This window comes from Tachyglossus aculeatus, chromosome 2, assembly GCF_015852505.1.
Source record: "Tachyglossus aculeatus isolate mTacAcu1 chromosome 2, mTacAcu1.pri, whole genome shotgun sequence".
NCBI lineage: Eukaryota > Metazoa > Chordata > Mammalia > Monotremata > Tachyglossidae > Tachyglossus > Tachyglossus aculeatus.
Window position 1 is genome coordinate 143,022,769 of NC_052067.1, and position 25,908 is coordinate 143,048,676.

Below are 25,908 nucleotides of genomic sequence, written 5' to 3' on the forward strand. Positions count from 1 at the left end.
GGATCCATTGTGGCTAGCTGGGTACAGTGTTCTGTTAGACTGATGAAAAAAAATAAAAATAGAAAAATCCAAGTGCCTGTTTCAGCCTATGGCCCTCCTGGAGTCTGAACATTAAGTATTCATAAAAGGAAATGGAATAATCTGCCTTAATTACTTAAATATTCTTTAACGCCATCCTTCGCACATTGCAGTAGGTGATTACCAGAATCACGGATGTCGATGGCTAATTTGTCTGTTTTAAAATTCATTGGTAACAAAGGATTCGGTCCAATATTGTATTTTTTAATTACTGACTACATTATGTAATTTGCTTCCCTAATGGATGTACAGGGTGTGTTGTGTATGCTGGAGTGTGGGTTTGTAGTTGTTGAAGTGGACCGATTTCTACGTTCCGATCTCCACTTTCAATTCCCTCTGAGGGCCACAGTGGTTGAGGATGCAAATCAAACTCTTGGCATTATCGCTCCTTTATAGTTGAAGCTACAAAAATAATTTGGGCTAAATTATACGTTAAGGCTCTAGGATAACCTGTATCTGTAGAAAATGGTGTAACGAGACAACTCCCTAGGGTGACTATTCAAATTCGTATTATCATCATCAATCGTATTTACTGAGCGCTTACTATGTGCAGAGCACTGTACTAAGTGCTTGGGAAGTACAAATTGGCAACATATAGAGACAGTCCCTACCCAACAGTGGGCTCACAGTCTAAAAGGGGGAGACAGAGAACAAAACCAAACATACTAACAAAATAAAATAAATAGGATAGATATGTACAAGTAAAATAAATAGAGTAATAAATATGTACAAACATATATACATATATACAGGTGCTGTGGGGAAGGGAAGGAGGTAAGATGGGGGGATGGAGAGGGGGATGAGGGGGAAAGGAAGGAAGGGGCTCAGTCTGGGAAGGCCTCCTGGAGGAGGTGAGCTCTCAGCAGGGCCTTGAAGGGCAGTTAAAGATGGAAGGAAGTCTTCCTATTCAATAAAACATGAGCAAATTCACCTCCTAGTAGATGAAATGTTCTTTCATTGTCCAGAAACTGACAATGTAAATTTAGTAAAATTTTAGCCCCAGTGGAAAGAGCCCGGGCCTGGGAGTGAGACGACCTGCGTTCTAATCTTGGCTTTGCCACATATCTGCTGTGTGACCTTAGGCAAGTTAACTATCTTCTCTGTGCCTCAGTTCCCTCATCTGTAAAATGAGGATTAAGGCTGCGAGCTCCAAGTGGGACAGAGACTGTGTCCAACCTGATTACCTCATATCTACCCCAGCACTTAAGAACAGTGCTTGGTACATAGGGAGTGCTTAACAAATGCCACAGTTATCATTATTTACTAGTCCCCCTCTAGACCGTGAGCTTGTTGTTATATTGTATAACATAGACAAAATATATAACATATATTTATATATGTTATATATATGTTATAACATATATATAACATAATATATTTTAACATATAAAATATGTTGCCAATTTGTACTTCCCAAGCGCTTAGTACAGTGCTCTGCACATAGTAAGTGCTCAATAAATACGATTGATGATGATGATGATTGTATTCTATTATTAGAATACAATATTATTATTATTATTATTCTATTAATAGATATTGCACATATCTATTCTTTGTACATATCTATTCTATTTATTTTATTTTGTTAGTATGTTCGGTTTTGTTCTCTGTCTCCCCCCTTTTAGACTGTGAGCCCACTGTTGGGTAGGGACTGTCTCTATATGTTGCCAACTTGTACTTCCCAAGCGCTTAGTACAGTGCTCTGCACACAGTAAGCGCTCAATAAATACGATTGATGATGATGATGATGATTCTCCCAAGTGCTTAGTACAGTGCTTTGCACACAGTAAGCACTGTATGAATATGATTGAATGAATGAATTAATTAGTTCTACTGGGGTAATAATAATAATGGCATTTATTAAGTGCTTACTATATGCAAAACACTGTTCTACGCCCTGGGGAGGTTACAAGGTGATCAGGTTGTCCCACCGGGGGCTCACAGTCTTAATCCCCATTTTACAGATGAGGTAACTGAGGCACAGAGAAGGTAAGTGACTTGCCCAAAGTCACACAGCTGACAATTGGCTGAGCCAGGGTTCGAACCCATGACCTCTGACTCCAGAGGCCAAGCTCTTTCCAGTGAGCCATGCTGCTTCTCTTAGTCCACCTCTGAAGCAGTGTGGCTTAGTGGAAAGAGCCCCGGCTTCTCATAGCTTAGAACAGTGCTCTGCACACAGCAACTGCTCAATAAATATGACTGAATGAAAGAATGAACAGTGCTTGACCCATAGAAAGGTCTAAAAAAATCAATCAATCAATCCATGGTATTTACTGAGCCCTTAATGGGTGCATAGCTCTGTACTAAGTGCTTGGGAGAGTACACTAGGAACATGAGAGTCCTTCAGTCAATCTGTCAGTGAATCGTACTTATTGAGCACTTACTGTGTGCAGAAATATAACACTATATTGTACTCTTACGACAACACTATATTGGGATTAGAACCCATGATCTTCTGACTCCCAAGCCCACGCTCTAGCCAGTATGCCACGCTGCTTAATCACTTGATATATTGATATGCATATCAATCAATCAATCAATCATATTTATTGAGCGCTTACTGTGTGCAGAGCACTGTACTAAGTGCTTGGAAAAGTACAATACAACAATAAACAGTGACTTCCTTTGCGGTTACAACATTTATCCAACATGACTTTAGCAATCAATCAATCAATCAATCAATCGTATTTATTGAGTGCTTACTGTGTGCAGAGCACTGTACTAAGCGCTTGGGAAGTACAAGTTGGCAACATAGAGGGACAGTCCCTGCCCAACAGTCTAGAAGGGGGAGACAGAGAACAAAACCAAACATATTAACAAAATAAAATAAATAGAATAGATATGTACAAGTAAAATAAATAAATAAATAAATATAACATATAACAAATACCACAATTATTATTATTAAGCAGCATGGCCCAGTAGAGACAGCATGGGCCTCGGGGGTCAGAGAACTTGGGTTCTAATCCTGCCTCTGCCATTTTCCTGCTGTGTGACCTCTGGCAAGTCACTTCACCTCTATTTTTTTTTTTCCTTATGGTATTAATTACATTGCTGGGAAAAGTCCAGGGAAAACGTGGAAGAGGCAGACCAGCAGTTAGTCTTAAGCCCCATATTACAGATGAGGGAACTGAGGCACAGAGCAGTTCTCTCTAGACTGTACGCTCGTTGTGGGCAGGGAGTGAGTCTGTTTATTGCCATACTATACCAAGCACTTAGTACAGTGCTCTGCACATAGTAAGCGCTCAATAAATACGATTGATGATGATGATACTATACTTTCCCAAGTGCTTAGTAAGGTGCTCTGTACACAGTAAGCGCTCAATAAATACCACTGAATAAATATGATTGAATGAAAGAGCAGTTAAGTGACTCGCCCAAGGTCACACAGCAGAGAAATGGTGGAGTTGGGATTAGAACTAAGGTCCTCTAACTTCCAGGCCCAGGATCCTACCTTAAAGGCATGCAACTTCCCATTTATCTGCATTTTAGTTTCCTCATTGGTAAAAAGAGGATTAAATACCTGTTCTCCCTCCCAGGAGGTAGGCCAGGAACTAGATCTTACCTGATTTTCTTGTTGCTACCCCAGTATTTAGTACAGTGCAGGCTCCATAATAAGCGCTTAATGAATACCGCAATCATACTTGTTACTTGTGGCCTTGTATAATTATAGTTTTGTGAAGGGCACACTTTTTAAAAATGTTTTAATTCATACTGAAGGGCTCTCAGAGATTTGCTCAGTACGACGCTTTGAGAAACTTTCAAGTTCAAGAGGTGCTTTTGTACTGTGAGTCATCTGTATTTTTCTGTTCCTATATTAATTTTATTACTGCAGCAAGAACCGGAAAAGCAAGACCTTGGATTCTCACAAAGGCGAAATCAGCGGAGGACTTCTCCCCCCACCCCAAACAAAGCCATAATCCTCCCAATTGTCCCCACCATCATCTCACGTAATTGTCTCAGAAATAGGATTAGAATTTCAGGAGATTATTAAGCGCCATTAAGTTCCACGACCCCCCTACCCGCCGGACAGAAACTCCTTACCCTTGGTTTTAAAGCACAAAATCAGGTTGCTCATAGAGAAGCATATGTTGCTCAGCGCTTAGAACAGTGCTCTGCACATAGGAAGCGCTTAATAAATGCCATTATTATTATAGAAGCAGCATGGCTCAGTGGAAAGAGCATGGGCTTGGGAGACAGAGGTCATGGGTTCAAATCCCAGCTCTGCCACTTGTCAGCTGTGTGACTTTGGGCAAGTCACTTAACTTCTCCGTTAAGCGCTTAGTACAGTGCTCTGCACACAGTAAGCGCTCAATAAATACGATTGATTGATTCTCCATGCCTCAGTTCCCTCATCTGTAAAATGGGGATTAAGACTGTGAGCCCCACATGGGACAACCTTGATTACCTTGTATCTCCGCAGTGCTTAGAACAGTGCTTGGCACATAGTAAGCACTTAACAATTACCAACATTATCATTATTATTATTATTACCTTGCTGATTTTAAGCTCTGTAGACTGTAAGCTCATTCAGGGCAGGGAACGTGTCTGCTAATGCTGTTGGACTCTCCCAAGTGCTTAGTACAGTGCTCTGCACATAGTAGGCACTCAATCAACACCACTGGTTGATTGATTTTCTATTTAGAGGCAGCACGGGCTTGGGAGTCAGAGGACATGGGTTCTAATCTCGGCTTGACTGTTGTGTAACCTTGGGCAAGTCGCTTAACTTGGGGAAGCAGCGTGGCTCAGTGGAAAGAGCACGGGCTTTGGAGTCAGAGGTTGTGGGTTCGGATCCCAGCTCCGCCAATTGTCGGCTGTGTGACTTTGGGCAAGTCACTTAACTTCTCTGGGCCTCAGTTACCTCATCTGTAAAATGGGGCTTAAAAATGTGAGCCCCCCTTGGGACAACCTGATCACCTTGTAACCTCCCCAGCGCTTAGAACAGTGCTTTGCACATAGTAAGCACTTAATAAATGCCATCATTATCGTTATTATTATTATTATTATTATTAACTTCTCTTCTCTGAGCCTCAGGTATAGCATCTGTAAAATGGGAATTAAGACTGTGAGTTTCCACGTGGGACAACCTGATTACCTTGTATCTACCCCAGTGCTTAGAACAGTGCTTGGCACATAGTAAGCGCTTTAAAAATACCATAATTATTATTATTACTACAACTCAGCCCACGTACTTTCCTCCTCTAATTCCAACCTACTCGTAGTACCTTGATCTCAACTATCTTATCGCCGACCTCTCGCCTGCGTCCTGTCTCTGGCCTGGAACACCCTTTGCTTAGATGTGCCAAACTACTACTTTCCCCACCTTCCAGCTTGTACTTCCCAAGCGCTTAGTACAGTGCTCTGCACACAGTAAGCGCTCAATAAATATGATTGATTGATTGATTGATTATTAAAATCACATCTCCTCCAAGAGGCCTTCCATGACTAAACCGTCATTTCCTCTATTCCCTCTCCCTCATGTGCTGCCCTTGAAGTTGGATTTGTACCCATTATTCACCCACCCTCAGCCCCACAACACTCACGTACATGTCTGTGATATATTTATGGATATTTCTCCCCCTCTAGACTGTACACTCCTGGAAGGCAGGGAAAGCGTCAACCAACCCTGTTATCTCATACTTTCGCAGGTGTTCAGTACAGTGCTCTACATACAGTAATAATAATTATGGTATTTGTTCGGCGCTTACTATGTGCCAGGCACTGTTCTAAGACCAGGGATAGATACAATATAATTGGGTTGGACACAATCCCTGTCCCATATAAGGCCCACAGTCTGAATCCCCATTTTACAGAGGAGGGAACCGAGGCACAGAGAAGTGAAGTGACTGGCTAAAGGTCACACAGCAATCCCGGCTCTGCCAATTGTCAGCTGTGTGACTTTGGGCAAGTCGCTTCACTTCTCTGGGCCTCAGTTCCCTCATCTGTAAAATGGGATGAAGACTGTGAGCCCCCCGTGGGACAATGTGATCACCTTGTAACCTCCCCAGCGCTTAGAACAGTGCTTTGCACATAGTAAGCGCTTAATAAATGCCATTAAAAAAAAACAGTGGCAGAGCTGGAATTAGAGCCCAGGTCCTTCTGATTCCCAGGTCCTTCTGATTCCCAGATCCCTGCTCTATCCACTAGGACACGCTGCTTAAGCACTCAATAAATAGTATTGTTTTATTGATCAGGAGAAACTGATCTCCTATAAAGATGGGATCCCTGTCTCTTTTCGAACAGAGCAAATTGTCCAACAGAAATGAGAAACAAATTATCGAAAGGTGAGGCAAAACAGAAATAATGATAGTAATATCCAGAGCGGATTGGGAAGATCAGTTAGTTGATGTTAGTAAAGAACTTTAAAGATGAAAAATCCCAAATAATAATAATAATGGTATTTGTTAAGCGCTTACTATGTGCAAAGCATTGTTCTAAGTGCTGGGGGGATACAAGGTGATCAGGTTGTCCCATGTGGGGCTCACAATCTTAATCTCCATTTTATAGATGAGGTCATTGAGGCATAGAGAAGTGACTTGCCCAAAGTCACACAGCCGATAAGTGGCCGAGTCAGAATTAGAACCCATGCCCATGCTCTTTCCACTGAGCCATGCTGCTTCTTTGAAATATACCTGTATATATGTATATATGTTTGTACATATTTATTACTCTATTTATTTATTTATTTATCTATTCTATTTTATTTTGTAGTATGTTTGGTTTTGTCTCCCCCTTTTAGACTGTGAGCCCACTGTTGGGTAGGGACCGTCTCTATATGTTGCCAATTTGTACTTCCCAAGTGCTTAGTACAGTGCTCTGCACACAGTAAGCGCTCAATAAATACGATTGATGATGATGATGATGAAATTCAATCGTATTTATTGAGCGCTTACTGATGATGATGATGAAATAAGAACTTAGCTTCTGGTTCAGTAATGCTTTTCTTTTTTTCTTCCACAAAGCAATTGTAGGCCTTTAGAAGGAATCTTCAGAAAATAAATGTTTACCAGAATAAAAAAAAAATCTTTCATTCATTCACTGACTTATCAGAACCACTCTGAAGAGGGAGGCATTTGAGCTTGGATGTTTTCTGTTATCATACCAAGTCACCAACATGTACTTTCCCAAGCACTTAGTACAGTGCTCTGCACACAGTAAGCGCTCAGTAAATACGATTGAATGAATGAATGTTATAGTGCATTCTCCCAAGTGCTTAGGGAGAATACGCACAGTAAGGGAATAGTAATAATGATAATTGTGCTATTTGTTAAGCATTTACAAGTGTGTCAGGCACTGTACTAAGCACTGGGGTGGAATACAAGCAAATCAAGTGGGATACAGTCTCTGGGGTTGACAGTCTCAATCTCCATTTTACAGATGAGTTTACAGAGGAGACCCAGAGAAGTGAAGTGACTGGCCCAAGGACACAGAGCTGACAAGTGAAGCAGCGTGGCTGAGTGGAAAGAGCCCGGGCTTTGGAGTCCGAGGTCATGGGTTCAAGCCCCGGCTCCACCACGTGTCAGCTGTGTGACTTTGGGCAAGTCACTTCACTTCTCTGTGCCTCAGTTCCCTCATCTGTAAAATGGGGATTAAAACTGTGAGCCCCCCGTGGGACAACCTGATCACCTTGTAACCTCCCCAGCACTTAGAACAGTGCTTTGCACATAGTAAGCACTTAATAAATGCCATCATTATTATTATTATTATTGTTAAGTGGTGGAGCCAGGATTAGAACCGATGACCTTCCAACTCCCCGGCCTGATACTATTGATTTATTGATCGATAATAGAGCATTATAGAAATCTGTGGTACTCCCTCCATGTTCCATCTTTTGAGGAACAGTCTGCTTAGCCAAGCAAGCAACACATGCAACTTGTAATCAGTCAAGTGTATTTCAATCAATCAATCAATCAATCAATCGGATTTACTAAGCATTTGGGAGAGTGCGTAAAGTCCTGGAGGGCAGGGATTGTATCTACCAACTCTGTAGCACTTAGTACAGTGCCCTATACACAGTAAGCATTCAATGAATACCTTTGATTGAAAAACCAGAGTACAGCAATGCCAACTTGTACTTCCCTAGCGCTTAGTACGGTGCCCTACACACAGTAAGCACTCAATCAATCAATCAATCAATCGAATTTATTGAGCGCTTACTGTGTGCAGAGCACTGTACTAAGCGCTTGGGAAGTACAAGCTGGCAACATATAGAGACGGTCCCTACCCAACAGTGGGCTCACAGTCTAAAAGGGGGAGACAGAGAACAAAACCAAACATACTAACAAAATAAAATAAATAGAATAGATATGTACAAATAAAATAAATAAATAGAGTAATAAATATGTACAAACATATATACATATATACAGGTGCTGTGGGGAAGGGAAGGAGGTAAGATGAGGGGGATGGAGATGAATACCTTTGATTGAAAGACAAGAGTACAGCAATGAGCAGACGGGATTCTCAGTCACACACACAAGAGATTATCAGAGAAGCAGCGTGGTTTAGTGGAAAGAGCCCGGGCTTGGGCATCAGAGGACGTGGGTTCTAATCCCGGCTCTGCCACTTGATTGCTGTGTGACCTTGGGCAAGTCACTTAACTTCTCTGTGCTCCAGTTACCTCATCTGTAAAATGGGGATTAAAAGCGTGAGCCCCATGTGGGACAATCTGATTACCCTACAGCCACCCCAGTGCTTAGAACAGTGATTGGCACATAGTAAGTGCTTAACAAATACCATCATTATTATTATTATTATTACATTGGCCTCACTGGTCTTCCAAAATGACTAAATCCTAGTCGTGAGGCTTCGTCTTCAAAACTAAAGGACCATCATCTGTGAAGCAGTGGCTAGAGCCCAGGCCTAGGAGTCGGAAGGACCTGAGTTCTAATCCTGGCTCTGCCACTGGTCTGCTTTGTGACCTTGGGCAAGTCACTTCACACTTCTGTGCCTCAGTCACCTAATCTGTAAAATGGGAATTAAGACTGTAGGCCCTACGTGGGACATGGACTGTGTCCAACCTGATTACTTTACACCTACCCCAGCGCTTAGTACAGTGTCTGGCACGTCGTAAGCATTTAACAAATGCCTTTAAAAAGCTATATAGGTATTTATTACTGTCATCCCTGCCATTTCGTTAGAATAAAGAAGCCGTAATAAATTAGAATAAAGCAGCCATAATAAATCACAGGACTGAGCTCTAGAAGAGTGCTATTGTAGAATTTCTTCCAAAATAATCTGTATTGAGTATTCTGAACAGCGATTAATCTTTGATTCTGAAAGATAATTGTATGTTTAATTCAAATGCCTTATCTAAAATATTACCAGCTAACACGTTGCTGACTTGTACTTCCCAAGCGCTTAATACAGTGCTCTTCACACAGTAAGCGCTCGATAAATACGACTGAATGGATGAATAGCAGCATTTCAAATTCCCCATTTGTCTTGTCTTATGCAGTCGAATCGTTTCCGACCCATGGCGACACCACGGACACATCTCGGTTTCGTTCTCCGTCTCCCCCTTTTAGACTGTGAGCCCACTGTTGGGTAGGGACTGTCTCCATATGTTGCCAATTTGTACTTCCCAAGCGCTTAGTACAGTGCTCTGCACACAGTAAGCGCTCAATAAATACGATTGATGATGATGATGATGATGATGATCTCTCCCAGAACGGCCCACTCGCCATTTGCCATCATTCTGGTAGTGGATCCGGAGAGTTTTCTTGGTCATAATCCGGAAGTGGTTGACCGTTGCCGCCTTCCGCGCAGTCAACTCAAGTCTCCACCCTCGACTCTCTCCCGTGCCGCTGCTGCCCAGCACGGGGGAGTTTTGACTTGTAGCCGATGGCCCGCCACTCGCTAGCCACGGGGCAAGCTAGGAATGAACGGACAGGCCTCTGCTTGACTCTCCCTCCCGTAGCCGAGACTGGTAGAGGACTGGAAACTCTCCAGGTGCCACCCTGAGAGGGGTCCCCATTTGTACGCAGCAGATATTCTGTTTCTCGGTGTTTCCAGAATAAACATTTCTGAAATACTAACCAAAGTCTGGCCTGGCTAATCCCAGCACTTAGAACAGTGCCTGGTACTTGATTGATTGATTGATGAAGACTGTGAGCCTCCCATGGGACAACCTGATCACCTTGTAACCAGCACTTAGAACAGTGCCTGGTACTTGGTTGATTAATTGATTGATTGATGGATGAAGACTGTGAGCCTCCCATGGGACAACCTGATCACCTTGTAACCACCCCAGCGCTTAGAACAGTGCTTGGCACATAGTAAGCACTTAATAAATGCCATTATTATTATTATTATTATTACTTAGTAAGCACTTAATAAAAACCATTAAAATAGAGGGGAAGTCAATCCTGTCAACCATTAGCAGTTCTCAGGGTCCAATGTTGAACTCTCTTGAGCATTCAGTACAGTGCTCTGCAAACAGTAGGTGCTCAAGGAGCAGCGTGGCTCAGTAGAAAGAGCACGGGCTTTGGAGTCAGAGGTCATGGGTTCAAATCCCGGCTCAGACAGTTGTCAGCTGTGTGACTTTGGGCAAGTCACCTAACTTCTCTGGGCCTCAGTTACCTCATCTGTAAAATGAGGATTAAGACTGTGAGCCCCCCACGGGACAACCTGATCACCTTAGAGAAGCGGCGTGGCTCAGTGGGAAGAGCACGGGCTTTGGAGTCAGAGGTCATGGGTTCGAATCCCGGCTCCGCCACATGTCTGCTGTGTGACTTTGGGCAAGTCACTTCACTTCTCTGAGCCTCAGTGACCTCATCTGTAAAATGGGGATGAAGACTGTGAGCCCCACGTGGGACAACCTGATCACCTTGTATCCCCCCAGCGCTTAGAACAGTGCTTTGCACATAGTAAGCGCTCAATAAATACGATTGAATGAATGAACTGTAACCTCCCCAACGCTTAGAACTGTGCTTTGCACATAGTAAGCACTTAATAAATGCCATCATTATTATTATTACTATTATTATTACCACTGAATATCAAGCAGCTAGTGGCCTAATAGGATACAGCACAGTCCTGGGAGTCAGAAGGATCTGGGTTCTAATTCCGGCTCTACCCCTTGTCTGCTTAGCGACCTTGGGGTGGTCATTTCACTTCTCTGGGCCTCAGCTGCCTCACTTAAAATGGGAATTGAGTGTGAGTCCCTCGTGGAACAGGGACTGTGTCCAATCTGATTAGCTTGTACCCACCCCAGGGCTTGGAACAGTGCCTAGCACATAGTAAGAGCTTAACAAATACCGTAAGAAATTTTTAAAAAGTAGGTATGTCCCTTTTGTCTGGGTGAAACCTTGGAAAAACATCACCTGTTGGAAACTGTGGCTGGCACGCTCTCATTTTTCAATTAAAGTGTTCCATTAGGTGAAACACATTTGTTCTAAAATGCATTCCATAGTCACCCAACTGATGTGTTAAGTAACTTACCTTAAATGCCGCCAAGCAATGCCAGCTCAGTAAGGACAGCACCACCACCAGAAGAAGAGTGGCTAAATTCCGCACGTCCCACAGCGTTTCTACCAAAGGAATGCTTCCAACCTGCCAGTCGTAACACAGAGTAATTGGAGCCAGCAGAAGCCAAGCATTGAAGGCCAGGAGGTAGGAATAAGTAAGAAATCTGCAAAGGAAAAAGACACAAACAAAAAAACACGTAGGATTGGCAATCCACTCAATTTAATACAGGCCAAACCTGAGTTAAGCGTTTACTATGTGCCAGGCCCTGAACTAAGCGCTGGGGAGGATTCATTCATTCATTCAATCATATTTATTGAGCGCTTACTGTGTGCAGAGCACTGTACTAAGAGCTTGGGAAGTACAAGTTGGCAACATTTAGAGATGGTCCCTACCCAACAACGAGCTCACAGTCTAGAAGCTTATCGGGTTGGACAGAGTCCCTGAACACATGGGGCTCACAGTCTTATTCTCCATTTTACAGATGAGGGAACTGAGGCACAGAGAAGTGACTTTCCCATGGTCAGCCAGCAGACAAGTGGTGGAGCCGGGAATAGAACCCAGGTCCTTCCGACTCCAGGGCCCAGGCTCTTCCCAGGTTGCTTCCCTATATGAAAACCCTGTCTACTTGTTTTGTTTTATTGTCTGTTTCCCCCTTCTAGACTGTGAGCCCATTGTTGGGTAGGGACCGTCTCTATATGTGGCCGACTTGTACTTCCCAAGTGCTTAGTACAGTGCTCTGCACACAGTAAGTGCTCAATAAATACGACTGAATTAATGAACCTTCTCTATGCTTTCCATTAATGCTCCTTTTAGGAACAGCCTTTGCCATTTAAGGAAGACTCTTCCCCTTATTCCCAACCTAGTACAGAACCCCCACAGCTCCTCCACCCTAGAGTTTGAACCTGCCCCCCTCCCAACCCCACAGCATTTATATCCATATCTGTAATTTATTTACTTCTATTAAGGTCTGTCTGCCCCTCTAGACTGTAAGCTCATTGTGGGAAAGGAATGCGTCTGTTATATTGTCATACAATAATGATGGCGTTTATTAAGCGCTTACTATGTGCAAAGCACTGTTCTAAGCTCTGGAGAGGTTACAAGGTGATCAGCTTGTCCCACAGGGGGCTCACAGACTTAATCCCCATTTTACAGATGAGGTAACTGAGGCACAGAGAGGTTAAATGACTTGCCCAAAGTCACACAGCTGACAATTGGCGGAGTTGGGATTTGAACCCATGACCAGTGACTCCAAAGCCTGTGCTCTTTCCACTGCTTCTCTATGTACTCTCCCAAGTGCTTAGTACAGTATTCTGTGCACAGTAAGTGCTCAATAAACACTACTGACTTGCTGATGGACTTTGTTAAGTGTCTGGCCTGTGAGGAACAAATCTGACCCTTCCTTCTCAATTCCCAAAGCTACGTCTGTATCCTACCCCATTTTCATCCTGAGGGAAAAAAAAAAACTATCTCTTGCAGCCAAAGAAATCAATCGATCAGTCATAGTCACGAGTGCTTACTGTGCTCAGAGCACTGTACTAAGGATTTGGGAGAGTACCACTATTTGGTTTTTAGTAATTGTGGTACTGTACTAAGCACTGGGGTTAATAGTACAAGTCGGATCAGACATAGTCCCTTCCCACATGGGGCTCACAGTCTTAATCCCCATTTTACAGATGAGGGAACCGAGGCACAGCGAAGCGAAGTGACTTGCCCTGCGTCACACAGCAGACAAGTGGCAGAGCTGAGATTAAAACTCAGGTCCTTCTGACTCTCAAGCTCTCTATCCACTAGGCCACATTGCTTATCCTTTGTTTTTTCCAGATGAAATGTATTTGTCACAATTCAGCATCCATTCTCAGTACAATGGAAGAAAAATAATGTGAGAGACCGGAATACTCTCCCCATGCAAAGATTTCTTTTTCAGGTTTTAACACAATGAGAGGCAGGGAATCTTCACCTTAAATAAAATTTCACCTAGGAATCAATGTCAATGAACTCAGGAAATAAAGACCGGCAGCTCTTATCCAATGGGCTTGAGTTCCAATCAATGTCACTAATAACCTTTAAAAACGTGATCTCGAAAGCTGACGGAGAGAGAAAATTTGCCAATTTAAGCAGAAATGAAGCCATTTGGAAGCACTGCAAGTGGTAATTACATTTTAGGGGGTCTAGCTGCAATCAGCAACTAAAGAATTTCTTTTTAATTCTTTGACTATGAATTTCATTTCAAATTGATCGTGTGCTCTTTCCTGCTGTTTATTTCTGCAAAAATTTCAGAAACAAAGCAGCCCACTCAAAGCTTCTCCCTCTCTGACAAGCCTCTATTTTATAAAGCAAATCGAATGTTTTACCTGCACAGATTCTCTCAGCGGTAGTGAAGGCATTAAGCAGTTTTGAGAATAAATAGGGAAGGTATTTGGGATAACCATAAATTCAGTTTGTCTATTTTTTTTGACCAATTTAAGGATCCATAGTAGAAGGTGCAGATAAGGAGAGAAGATGTGACAAGAGTAACCAGAATTGTGGTATTTGTTAAGCGCTTACTATGTACAAAGCACTTTTCCTAGTGATATTCTTCTCACCCCCATCCCCGCAGCACTTGTGTACATATTTTAAATTATATATTATAAAATACTCATTAATTCATATTAATATCTGCCTCCCTCTCTAGACTATAGCCCTTTGTGGGTGGGGAACGTGTCTGCTCATTCTGTAGAATGGTACTCTCCCAGGCGCTTACTACAGTGCTGTACACATAATAAGTGCTCATTGAATGTGCTGGGATAGGTAACATTCGATTAGGTTGATCAACTGATGGCATTTATTGAGCATTTACTGTGTGCAAAGCACTGTACTAAGCCCTTGGAAGAGTAGAGAAACAGCGTGGCTCAATGGAAAGAGCGCAGGCTTGGGAGGCAGAGGTCATGGGTTCGAATCCCACCTCCCCCACATGTCTGCTGTGTGACCTTGGGCAAGTCACTTCACTTCTCTGTGCCTCAGTTCCCTCATCAGTAAAATGGGGATTAAGACTGTGAGCCCCACATGGGACAACCTCATCTCCTTGTGTTCCCCCCAGCGCTTAGAACAGTGCTTTGCACATAGTAAGCGCTTAACAAATACCAACATTATTATTATTATTATTATTACAATATAACAGAGTTGGTAGACATGTTCCCTGCCCAGTCATTCAATCATTCAGTTGTATTTGTTGAGCACTTACCATGTGCAGAGCACTGTACTAAGCACTTGGGAAAGTACAATACAGCAATAAGAGAGACAATCACTGCCCACAACAAACTCACAGTATAGAGGGGGATTCAGATATTACTACAAATAAATAAATTATGGATTCCTACATAATTTACTTGTACATATTTACTATTCTATTTATTTTGTTAATGATGTGCATTTAGCTTTAATTCTATTTGTTCTGACGACTTGACACCCGTCCACATGTTTTGTTTTGTTGTCTGTCTCCCCCTTCTAGCCTGTGAGCCCGTTGTGGGGACCGTCTCTATATGTTGCCAACTTGTTCTTCCCAAGTGCTTACTACAGTGCTCAACACACAGTAAGTGCTCAATAAATACGACTGAATGAATGAATAAATGCTGTTAAACTGAAGGAGGGGATTCAGGGTCCAAATGCAAAGGTGCCACAGAAGGGAGAGAGGGGGAGTGTAGATACAGTCCTTCTCCTTCAAGGGTCTCACAATCTAAGGGAGACTGGAAACCCTGAGAGTTTTGAAGCAAATACTCCGCTGCTTGTTCCATCCTATTAAAAGACACTGTAGAGTTCAGGAAGTTCCAAGGAAAAATCGGGAACCTCATGTGGGACAGGGATTCTGCCTGAACTATCACAGAAGCAGCGTGGCTCAGTGGAAAGAACACGGGATTTGGAGTCAAAGGTCATGGGTTCAAGTCCCAGCTCTGCCAATTGTCAGCTGTGTGACTTCTCTCGGCCTCAGTTACCTCGTCTGTAAAATGGGGATGAAGACTGTGAGCCCCCGTGGGACAACCTGATCACCTTGTAACCTCCCCAGTGCTTAGAACAGGGCTTTGCACATAGTAAGCACTTAATAAATGCCATTATTATTATTATCTTGGTACAAGGTAAGTGCTTAATGAATACCACAGGTATCATAATTGGATTTCTCTTTTTTTTTTCTTTTAACAATGGGTCTTCAGGTGACTTATTTCCTAGGATTATTACATCAGTGCCGAATTAAAAAAATGTATATAATAAGCAGCTAGAAAGAGAACGGGCTTGGGAGTCAGAAGTCATGGGTTCAAATCCTGGCCCCCCCAAAGGTCAGCTGTGTGACTCTGGGCAAGTCACTTAACTTCCCTGTGCCTCAGTTACCTCATCTGTAAAATGGGGAGTCAGACTGTGAGCCCTCTGAGGGACTTATCTACCCCAGTGTTTAGAACAGTGCTTGGCACATAGTAAGCATGTAACAAATATCATCATTATTATTATTGTTATTTGTTAAGAGCTTACTATTTACCAGACTCTGTACTAAGCGCTGGGGTGGATACGAACAAATCAGGTTGGACACAGTCCCTGTCCTACATGGGGCTCACAGTCTCAATCCCCATTTTACAGATGAATTCACTGAGGCCCAGAGAAGTGAAGTGACTTTCCCAAGGTCACACAACAGGCAAGTGGCAGAGAGGGATTAGAATTCATGACCTTGCAACTCCCAGTTATATATAATAAGGGCACATCAGGATTGTGCAGTGAAACACATCCTGCTATGATAGCATCTTGTATATATTTTTGGAAGGAGATTATACCGGATCTTTTCTCTGATCTCAAGCCCTTCTGGCAGTTATCTTGAGGAATGTGCCAATCCAACCCCATCTCCAAAAAAAATGTGTAATTTGCCCAACTGGCATGATGTCAGTCTATGCCATTTTGGTAAAATTGTCACGACGAAATAAGACCTTGTCAACAGTGTGACTTGGGTGTATGAAGAACAGTGTTCTGCACACGAGTGCTCAATAAATTTGACTGAATGAATGAATGAAGAATTATAGCTCTATATCACAAAGTTCAAGTTTTGTTTCTAGTAGGTTGACGGGATCGAACTTTGGATTGAAGTTGGGAGGACGGCCCGTGATTCCCAAAGTCGGCTGTCCTTGTGCCGAGCTTCATACCTCAGATAAAAAGGGGAACTGAACGGGAAGGAGACATCTGCTGCGTGCTCTGCTATAGGCGTAGAAGAAATAACACATTGCAGCAGAAGTATATCAACCACTGCTCACCTCAAAACCAGGGAGAAGGATCCACAAATCCATCATCTAGGCATTACCCTCGACTCATCTCTCTAATTCAACCCACATATTCCTCTGCCACCAACAATCCTAGGAATAATCCTATCGGCTCTCCCTAGACAACGTCATTAACTTTCTACACTCCCCTCTCTAACCAAACTGCTACAAAGCTGATACAAGCACTATTAATCAATCAACCAAGCATTCAATTGTACTGAGAGCTTATTTGTGCAGAGCACTGTACTAAGCACTTGGGAGAGTACAATATAACAGAGTTGGTAGACAGGTTCCTGGCCCGAAATGAGTTTACCGTCTAATCATATCCTGCCTTGATTATTGCATCAGTCTCCTTGCTAATCTCACTGTTTTCCATTTTCTTTTTTTATGGTATTCGTTAGGCACTTGCTATGTGCCAGGCACTATACTAAATGCTGGGGTAGACATAACCTAATTGGGTTGGACATAGTCCATGTCCCACATGGGGCTCACAGTCTTCATCTCCATTTTACAGATGAGGGAACTGAGGCCTAGAGAAGTGAAGTGACTTGCCCAAGGCCACACTTCAGACAAGCGGTAGCCTGGGATTACAGCCATGCTTCCAGGCCATGCTGCTTCTCTCTCCTCTGTCCCGTTTCTATCTCTCCACTCCATAATTCATTCTGCTGCCATTTTTTTTGAAAAATCATTCAGTCAATCGTTCACAAAAATCATTCTCCCCTCTCCTCAAAATCCCCCAGTGGTTGCCCATCTACTTCCACATTGAACAGAAACTCTTTACCATTGTCTTTAAAGCACTCAATCCTGTCAGTTCCACCTTCACAACATTGCTAAAATAATAATAATAATAATAATGGCATCTGTTAAGCGCTTACTATGTGCAAAGCACTTTTCAAAGTGCTGGGGAGGGATAGAAGGTGATCAGGTTGTCCCGTGTGGGGCCCCCAGTTTTAATCCCCATTTTACAGATGAGGTAATTGAGGCTCAGAGAAGTGAAGTGACTTGCCCAAGGTCACACAGCAGACATGTGGCGGAGCTGGGATTAGAACCCACTACCTCTGGCTCCCAAGCCCGTGTTCTTTCCACTGAGCCATGCTGCTTCTCTGCCCTTTCCTCTCCATCCAAACTGCTCCACACTAATATACTTATCCCCGGCCCATGTCATCCCCCGGGCCTGGAATGCCCTCCCTCTGCCCATCCGCCAAACTAGCTCTCTTCCTCCCTTCAAGGCCCTGCTGAGAGCTCACCTCCTCCAAGAGGCCTTCCCAGACTGAGCCCCTTCCTTCCTCTCCCCCTCTTCCCCCTCTCCATCCCCCCCTTCTTACCTCCTTCCCTTCCCCACAGCACCTGTATATATGTATATATGTTTGTACATATTTATTACTCTATTTATTTATTTATTTATTTTATTTGTACATACCTATTCTATTTATTTTATTTTGTTAGTATGTTTGGTTTTGTTCTCTGTCTCCCCCTTTTAGATTGTGAGCCCACTGTTGGGTAGGGACTGTCTCTATATGTTGCCAATTTGTGCTTCCCAAGCGCTTAGTACAGTGCTCTGCACATAGTAAGCGCTCAATAAATATGATTGATTGATTGATTATCCTATCCCACCTGAATTATTGCATCAGCCTCCTTGCTGACCTCCCAGCCTCCTGCGTCTCCCCACTCCAGTCCACTCTTGCCGGCCAGATCATTTTTCTACAAAAGTGTTTCGGACATGTTTCCCCGCTCCTGAAGAAACTCCAGTGATTGTCCATCCACCTCCACATCAAGCAGAAACTCCTCGCCATTGGCTATAGAACAGTGCTTTGCACATAGTAAGTGCTTAATAAATGCCATTATTATTATTATTATTATTATTATTATTATTATTATTTAAAGCAATCACTTGCCCCCTCCTATCTCAGCTTGCTACTCTCCTATTACAACCCAGCCCGCACACTTCAGTCCTCTGTCGCTAGCCTTCTCACTCTACCTCATCTATTTCACCTATTTCATCACAGACCTCTCATCCATGTCCTGCCTCTGTCACATTTCCCCAACTAATCCCTCATTTCCGCTACTCCCTCCCTCTTCTCTGTCACCCTTATGCTTGGATCTGTTCCCTTGAAACACTTAATATTCATCCTACCCTCAGCCCCACAGCATTTACGGTTGTGGGGAAAGCAGCGTGGCTTAGTGGAAAAGAGCAGAATAATAATAATAATATTGGCATTTATTAAGCACTTACTATGTGCAAAGCACTATTCTAAGTGCTGGGGAGGATACAATAATAATAATAATAATAATAATAATGGCATTTTTTAAGCGCTTACTATGTGCAAAGCACTGTTCTAAGCACTGGGGGGTTACAAGGTGATCACATTGTCCCATGTGGGGCTCACAGTCTTAATGTCATTTTACAGATGAGGGAACTGAGGCCCAGAGAAGTTAAGTGACTTGCCCGAAGTCACACAGCTGACAAGTGGTGGAGCTGGGATTTGAACCCATGACCTCTGACTCTAAAGCTCATGCTCTTTCCACTGAGCCACGCTGCTTCTCTTGGACTTGAGAGTCAGAGGACGTGGGTTCTAATCCTGGCTCAGCCACTTGTCAGCTGTGTGACCTTGGCCAAGTCACTTAACTTCTCAGTACTTCAGTTCCCTCATCTGTAAAATGACGATAAAGACTGTGAGCCCCACATGGGACAACCTGATTACCCTGTGCCTACCCCAGCGCTTAGAACAGTGCTTAGCACCTAGTAAGCACCTAATAAATACCATAATTATTATTATTATTATTTACATATCTGTGATTTTTTTAAATAGCTGTTCCCCCACACTAGACTGCAAGCTCCTTGTGGGCAGGGAACATGTTGCATCATACTCTCCCAAGTGCTTAGTTCAGTGCTCTGCACACAGTAAATACCACTGATGGCTTAATGTATTACTTTTCCCAGTGTGCTGCACATACTAAAAAACACTCCGATTGATTTATTTTTCCATTGCTCAGTCTCTTCTTGCTCCGTTCTTCCTCCTTACCTTTTACATGATCCTGTTTTACTGGGGCCATTTTCTTTTAGTTTCTTTTTCTCCTCCCTTCTGTCCATTCCTTTTCAGCCCTATCCTTTCTTCTCTCTATATTTTTCCCCATGGGTTTCCTACCCTTTTCTCCATTCCGTTCTTCATTCCAAGGGCTTCTGACATCCTACCATCTGTGAAGTCACTCCTCGTTTTCAACTCAAGTGGAGAGATTCATTCATTCAATCGTATTTATTGAGCACTTACTGTGTGCAGAGCACTGTACTAAGCGCTTGGGAAGTACAAGTTGGCAACATACAGAGATGGTCCCTACCCAACAGTGGGCTCACAGTCTAGAAGACGGTATCCCCCTCTCCCAGCCCTCCAGCACTTATGTACATATCTGTAATTTTATTTATTTTATTGATGTCTGATTCCCCACCTCTAGACTGTCAGCTTGTTGTGGGCAGGGAATTTCATTGGTTTTTGTCACATTGTAATTTCCTTATTCATTCGTTCATTCACTCAATCCTATTTACTGAGCACTTATTGTGTGCAGAGCACTATACTAAGCACTTGGGAAGTACAATTCAGCAACAGAGCCAACCCCTGTCCACAACGGGCTCACAAAGTACAGTGCTCAACACACTGTAAGCACTCAATCAGTACAGTTGAATGAATGAATCGCCAGTTTCTTTGTGGGCTTTGGGAAGAATGAAGTTAATAACAATAATAATAACAACTCTGGTATCTATTAGGCACTTACTACATGCCAGGCACTGTTCTAAGAACTGGGGTAGATAGAAGGTTGGACACAGTCCCTGTCCCACATGGGACTCACAGTCTTAATTCCTATTTAAAGATGAGATAACTGAGGCCCAGAGAAGTGAAGTCTCAGCTCCGCAACATTGCCAAGATCCACCCTTTCTTCTCCATCCAAACCGCTACCCTGCTCATTCAAGCTCTCATCCTATCCCATCTGGACAACTGCATAAGCCTCCTCTCTGACCTCCCATCCTCGTGTCTCTCCCCACTTCAATCCATACTTCACACCGCTGCCCGGACTGTCTTTGTCCAGAAACGCTCTGGGCATGTTACTCCCCTCCTCAAAAATCTCCAGTGGCTACCAATCAATCTGTGCATCAGGCAGAAACTCCTCACCCTGGGCTTCAAGGCTGTCCATCCCCTCGCCCCCTCCTACCTCACCTCCCTTCTCTCCTTCTCCAGCCCAGCCCGCACCCTCCGCTCCTCTGCCGCTAATCTCCTCACCGTTAGGCCTCGTTCTCGCCTGTCCCGCCGTCAACCCTCAGCCCGCGTCATCCCCCGGGCCTGGAATGCCCTCCCTCCCAACATCCGCCAGGCTAGGTCTCTCCCTCCCTTCAAGGCCCGACTGAGAGCTCACCTCCTCCAGGAGGCCTTCCCACACTGAGCCCCTTCCTTCCTCTCCCCCTCATCCTCCTCTCCATCCTCCCATCTTACCTCCTTCCCTTCCCCACAGCACCTGTATATATGTATATATGTTTGTACATATTTATTACTCTATTTATTTATTTATTTATTTTACTTGTACATATCTATTCTATTCATTTTATTTTATTAAATGTTTGGTTTTGTTCTCTGTCTCCCCCTTCTAGACTGTGAGCCCACTGTTGGGTAGGGACTATCTCTATATGTTGCCAACTTGTACTTCCCAAGCACTTAGTACAGTGCTCTGCACACAGTAAGCACTCAATAAATACGATTGATTGATTGATTGATTACCCAAGGACACACAGCGGACATGAGGCGGAGCCAGGATTAGAACCCAGGTCCTTCTGACACCCAGGCCCCAGGCTCTATTCATGAGGCCATGCTGCTTTTCCAAATGCTTCTCTATTATGCAAATGGTTAGAAGTGGAAGAGGCCCACACTCAATACCTGGGTCAGAGGCCTTATGCTGAGACCTCCTGGGTGGGAGAGGGATTAAAGATGCCTGTCTTTGAGAAGCCTGTTGTCCATACTGTTGTCTCTGTATGCAGTACCTTTCTGGCAACTGGAGCAGGTTCTGTGAGCTTGTTATGGGCAGGAAATATAGCTACCAATTCTGTTCTATTGTACTCTCCCAAGATCTTAGTACAGTGCTCTGCACACAGTGCTCAATAAATATGATCGATGGATTGATTGAGATACAGACACAGTCCCTATCCCGCATAGGGCCCACGTCATCCCTCGGGCTTGGAATGCCCTCCCTCTGCCCATCCGCCAAGCTAGCTCTCTTCCTCCCTTCAAGGCCCTGCTGAGAGCTCACCTCCTCCAAGAGGCCTTCCCAGACTGAGCCCCTTCCTTCCTCTCCCCCTCGTCCCCCTCTCCATCCCCCCCATCTTACCTCCTTCCCTTCCCCACAGCACCTGTATATATATATATATATATATATATATATATATGTATGTTTGTACATATTTATTACTCTATTTATTTATTTATTTATTTTACTTGTACATATCTATTCTATTTATTTTATTTTGTTAGTATGTTTGGCTTTGTTCTCTGTCTCCCCCTTTTAGACTGTGAGCCCACTGTTGGGTAGGGACTGTCTCTATATGTTGCCAATTTGTACTTCCCAAGCGCTTAGTACAGTGCTCTGCACACAGTAAGCGCTCAATAAATACGATTGATTGATTGATTGATTGATTGGGAAAGGAGAACTGGTTTTTGAAGCCACAGCATCTAGGAAAATGGCATTCCTCGTTTTAAAATGCATCATTTAAATGGAGAGGGGAAAATGGTATCACTTTCATTTTTCTCTTCTAGAAAATATCTTCCTGAAAGCACATACAACCAACAGTTCTCCATCGGATTGATCTCCAGAGAAGCAGCATGGCATATGGATAGAGCATGGGCCCGGGAATCTTGTACATATTTACTATTCTATTTATTTTGTTAATGATGTGCATATAGCTATAATTCTATTTGTTCTAATGATGTTGACACCTGTCTACATGTTTTGTTTTGTTGTCTGTCTCCCCCTTCTAGACTGTGAGCCCATTGTTGGGTAGGGACCATCTCTATGTTGCCCACTTGTACTTCCCAAGTGCTTAGTACAGTGCTCTACACACAGTAAGCGCTCAATAAATATGACAGAATGAATGAATGGATGAATGAATGAATCGGAAGGTCATGGGTTCTAATCCCGGTTCCGCCACTTGTCTGCTGTGTGACGTTGGGCAAGTCACTTCAATTCTCTGGGCCTCAGTTAGCTCACCTGGAAAATGGTGATTGAGACTGTGAGCTCCGTGTGACACAGGGACCGTGTCCAATATGATTTGCCTGTATCCACCACAGTTCTTAGTACAGTGCCTAGCACATAGTAAGCTCTTAACAAATACCATAATGATTGTTCAAGCACATGGTACATGTTATCCTTGTGCCTGTGAGTCAGGCATGGATATCCACTCCTTTGTGACTGAGTTACCTAGTTCCCCACCAGAACAAAAGCCCACATCTATGAATCACACTCATGCCATTCAATTGATCACAGCAGGAAACTTTCCACCTGCCACCAGAAGGAAAAGGTATCAATAAATCTTGGCAGAAGCACTGATGTGTTCACACAATCTGGCTGCTTGGATGAAAATGGGAAGTTAAAAGATTTAAGTGACCTTGTCATCAAAGGGCTCTGAATAATGGTGTCTCCTGTCTTAATGCCTTCATTGTGAGGACTGACAATTAGGTCGAAATGTGGCATAACAGACTTCCAAGGATAATACGAAGACTACAAATAATTGTGGTATTTGCTAAGAGCTTACTCTGTGCCGAGCACTGTACTACTACTACTACTAATAATGATGATGGCAATTATTAAGTGCTTACTATGTGCAAAGCACTGTTCTAAGCACTGGGGAGGTTACAAGGTGATCAGGTTGTCCCACGGGGGGCTCACAGTCTTAATCCCCATTTTACAGATGAGGGAACTGAGGCCCAGAGACGTGAAGTGACTTGCCCAAAGTCACACAGCTGACAATTGGCAGAGCCGGGATTTGAACTCATGACCTCTGACTTCAAAGCCCGGGCTCTTTTCCACTGAGCCACGCTGCTTCTCTAAATGCCTAAACGCTGAGGTAGATACAAGATCATCAGGTCTCACATGGGGCTCACAGTCGAAGTAGGAGGGAGAACAGGCATAGAATCCCCATTTGGCAGGTGTGAGAGAACTGAGTCATAGAGAAGTGAAGTGACTTGCCCAAGACCAAACAGCAGACAGTTGGCAGAGCCAGGAATAGAACCCAGGTCTTCTAACTTGACCTTGGGTAAGCCACTTCACTTCTCCGTGCCTCAGTTCCCTTATCTGTAAAATGGAGATTAAGACTGCAAGCCCCACGTGGGACAACCTGATTACCCTGTATCTACCCCAGCGCTTAGAACAGTGTTTGGCACAAAGTAAGCGCTTATCAAATACCATGATTATTTATTAATTATCAACTCTCAAGCACGGCAAGCATGGGGAAAACAGAAACGTTCCAACAGTTCACTCCTCAAAGGTGCAACTAACATCATCCATTCAAGGTGTCCATAAGGAAAGGGAGACTTTAAAAGTTCCTAGAGGGCAGAGATTGGGTCTAACTCCCAAGCACTTAGTACAGTGCTCTGCAAAGAGGAGGCACTCAGCAAATACTATCGACTGATTGAAATAAGGCGGTGGGCAGTGAAGAAGAGGAGGAGGAGAAAGGAGAAAATCAAGAATATTCAGGTCGAAGAAAAATGAGGCTCGCAGAAAAGGGATGCGGGGTTACTAGAGGGCAAGACCTTCAGACCCACCCGCTCTATAAGATAATTATTCATTTATATTAATGTCTGCCTCCCCCTCAAGATCGTAAGCTCATTGTGAGCAGGGAATGAGCCTGTTATATTGTTCTACTGTTCTCTCCCAAGCACTTAATAAAAATAATAATAATAATTGTGGTATTTGTTAAGTGCTTACTATGTGCCAGGCACTGCACTAAGTATTAGGGTATACAAGCTAATCAGGTTGGACACAGCCTCTGCCCCACATGGGGCCCACAGTCTTAATCCCTATTTAACATATAGAGAAGCAGGGTGGCTCAGTGGAAAGAGCACGGGCGTTGGAGTCAGAGGTCATGGGTTCAAATCCCCGCTCCGCCAATTGTCAACTGTGTGACTTTGGGCAAGTCACTTAACTTCTCTGTGCCTCAGTTACCTCATCTGGAAAATGGGGATTAAGATTGTCAGCCCACGTGGGACAACCTGATTGCCTTGTATCCCCCCAGCGCTTAGAACAGTGCTTTGCACATAGTAAGCGCTTAACAAATACCATCATCATTATTATTATTATATGAGGTAACTGAGGCACAGAGAAGTGAAGCGACTTGCCCAACATCATGCAGCAGACAAGTGGCAGAGGCTAGATTAGAACCCAGATCCTTCTGATTCCCAGGCCTATGCTCTATCCACTAGGCAACACTGCTTCCCTTAGTACAGTGCTCTGCACACAGTAGATGCTCAATAAATCCGACTGACTGACTGACTCCCCTTTCTCAATGTAATTTCTTTCATTTTGAGAAGCATCTTAATGTTCACAGTGAAAAATCAGAAAAAAAGATTGGACTCTTGACCTCCCCAGCAGGAGGGGAGGTCAAGAGTACATATTTGTACATATTTGTACATATTTATTACTCTATTTATTTATCTTACTTGTACATATCTATTCTATTTATTTTATTTTGTTAGAATGTTTGGTTTTGTTCTCTGTCTCCCCCTTCTAGACTGTGAGCCCACTGTTGGGTAGGGACTGTCTCTATATGTTGCCAACTTGTACTTCCCAAGCGCTCAGTACAGTGCTCTGCACACAGTAAGCGCTCAATAAATACGGTTGATCGATTGATTGATTGAGAGAACTATATCTATACAGGACTTGACTTATGCTGTCGAGTCGTCTCCTGGCAAATCCAATACCATCCACTGGGTCACTCTTTCCCGTATCACCTCTGGGATACTTCTCCGGGAGGTGAAAATATGAAAATATCTCTCTAAAGTCCCTCCTGCCCCAAATTCCCACAGATATACCTCAGGAATGATTGCCCTCCTCGGGGGAC

At 43.5% G+C, this 25,908-nt stretch overlaps 1 protein-coding gene across 1 annotated transcript in view; it reads right to left on the reverse strand.

The window, feature by feature from the left end:
• Nucleotides 1–25,908, reverse strand: part of TMTC1 (transmembrane O-mannosyltransferase targeting cadherins 1) — a 412,328-nt gene that overhangs the window by 214,980 nt on the left and 171,440 nt on the right. Inside the window, exon 8 of the mRNA XM_038765197.1 lies at nt 11,521–11,710. Coding sequence (XP_038621125.1) covers nt 11,521–11,710 — 190 coding nt within the window. The remainder of the gene's footprint in view (nt 1–11,520; nt 11,711–25,908) is intronic.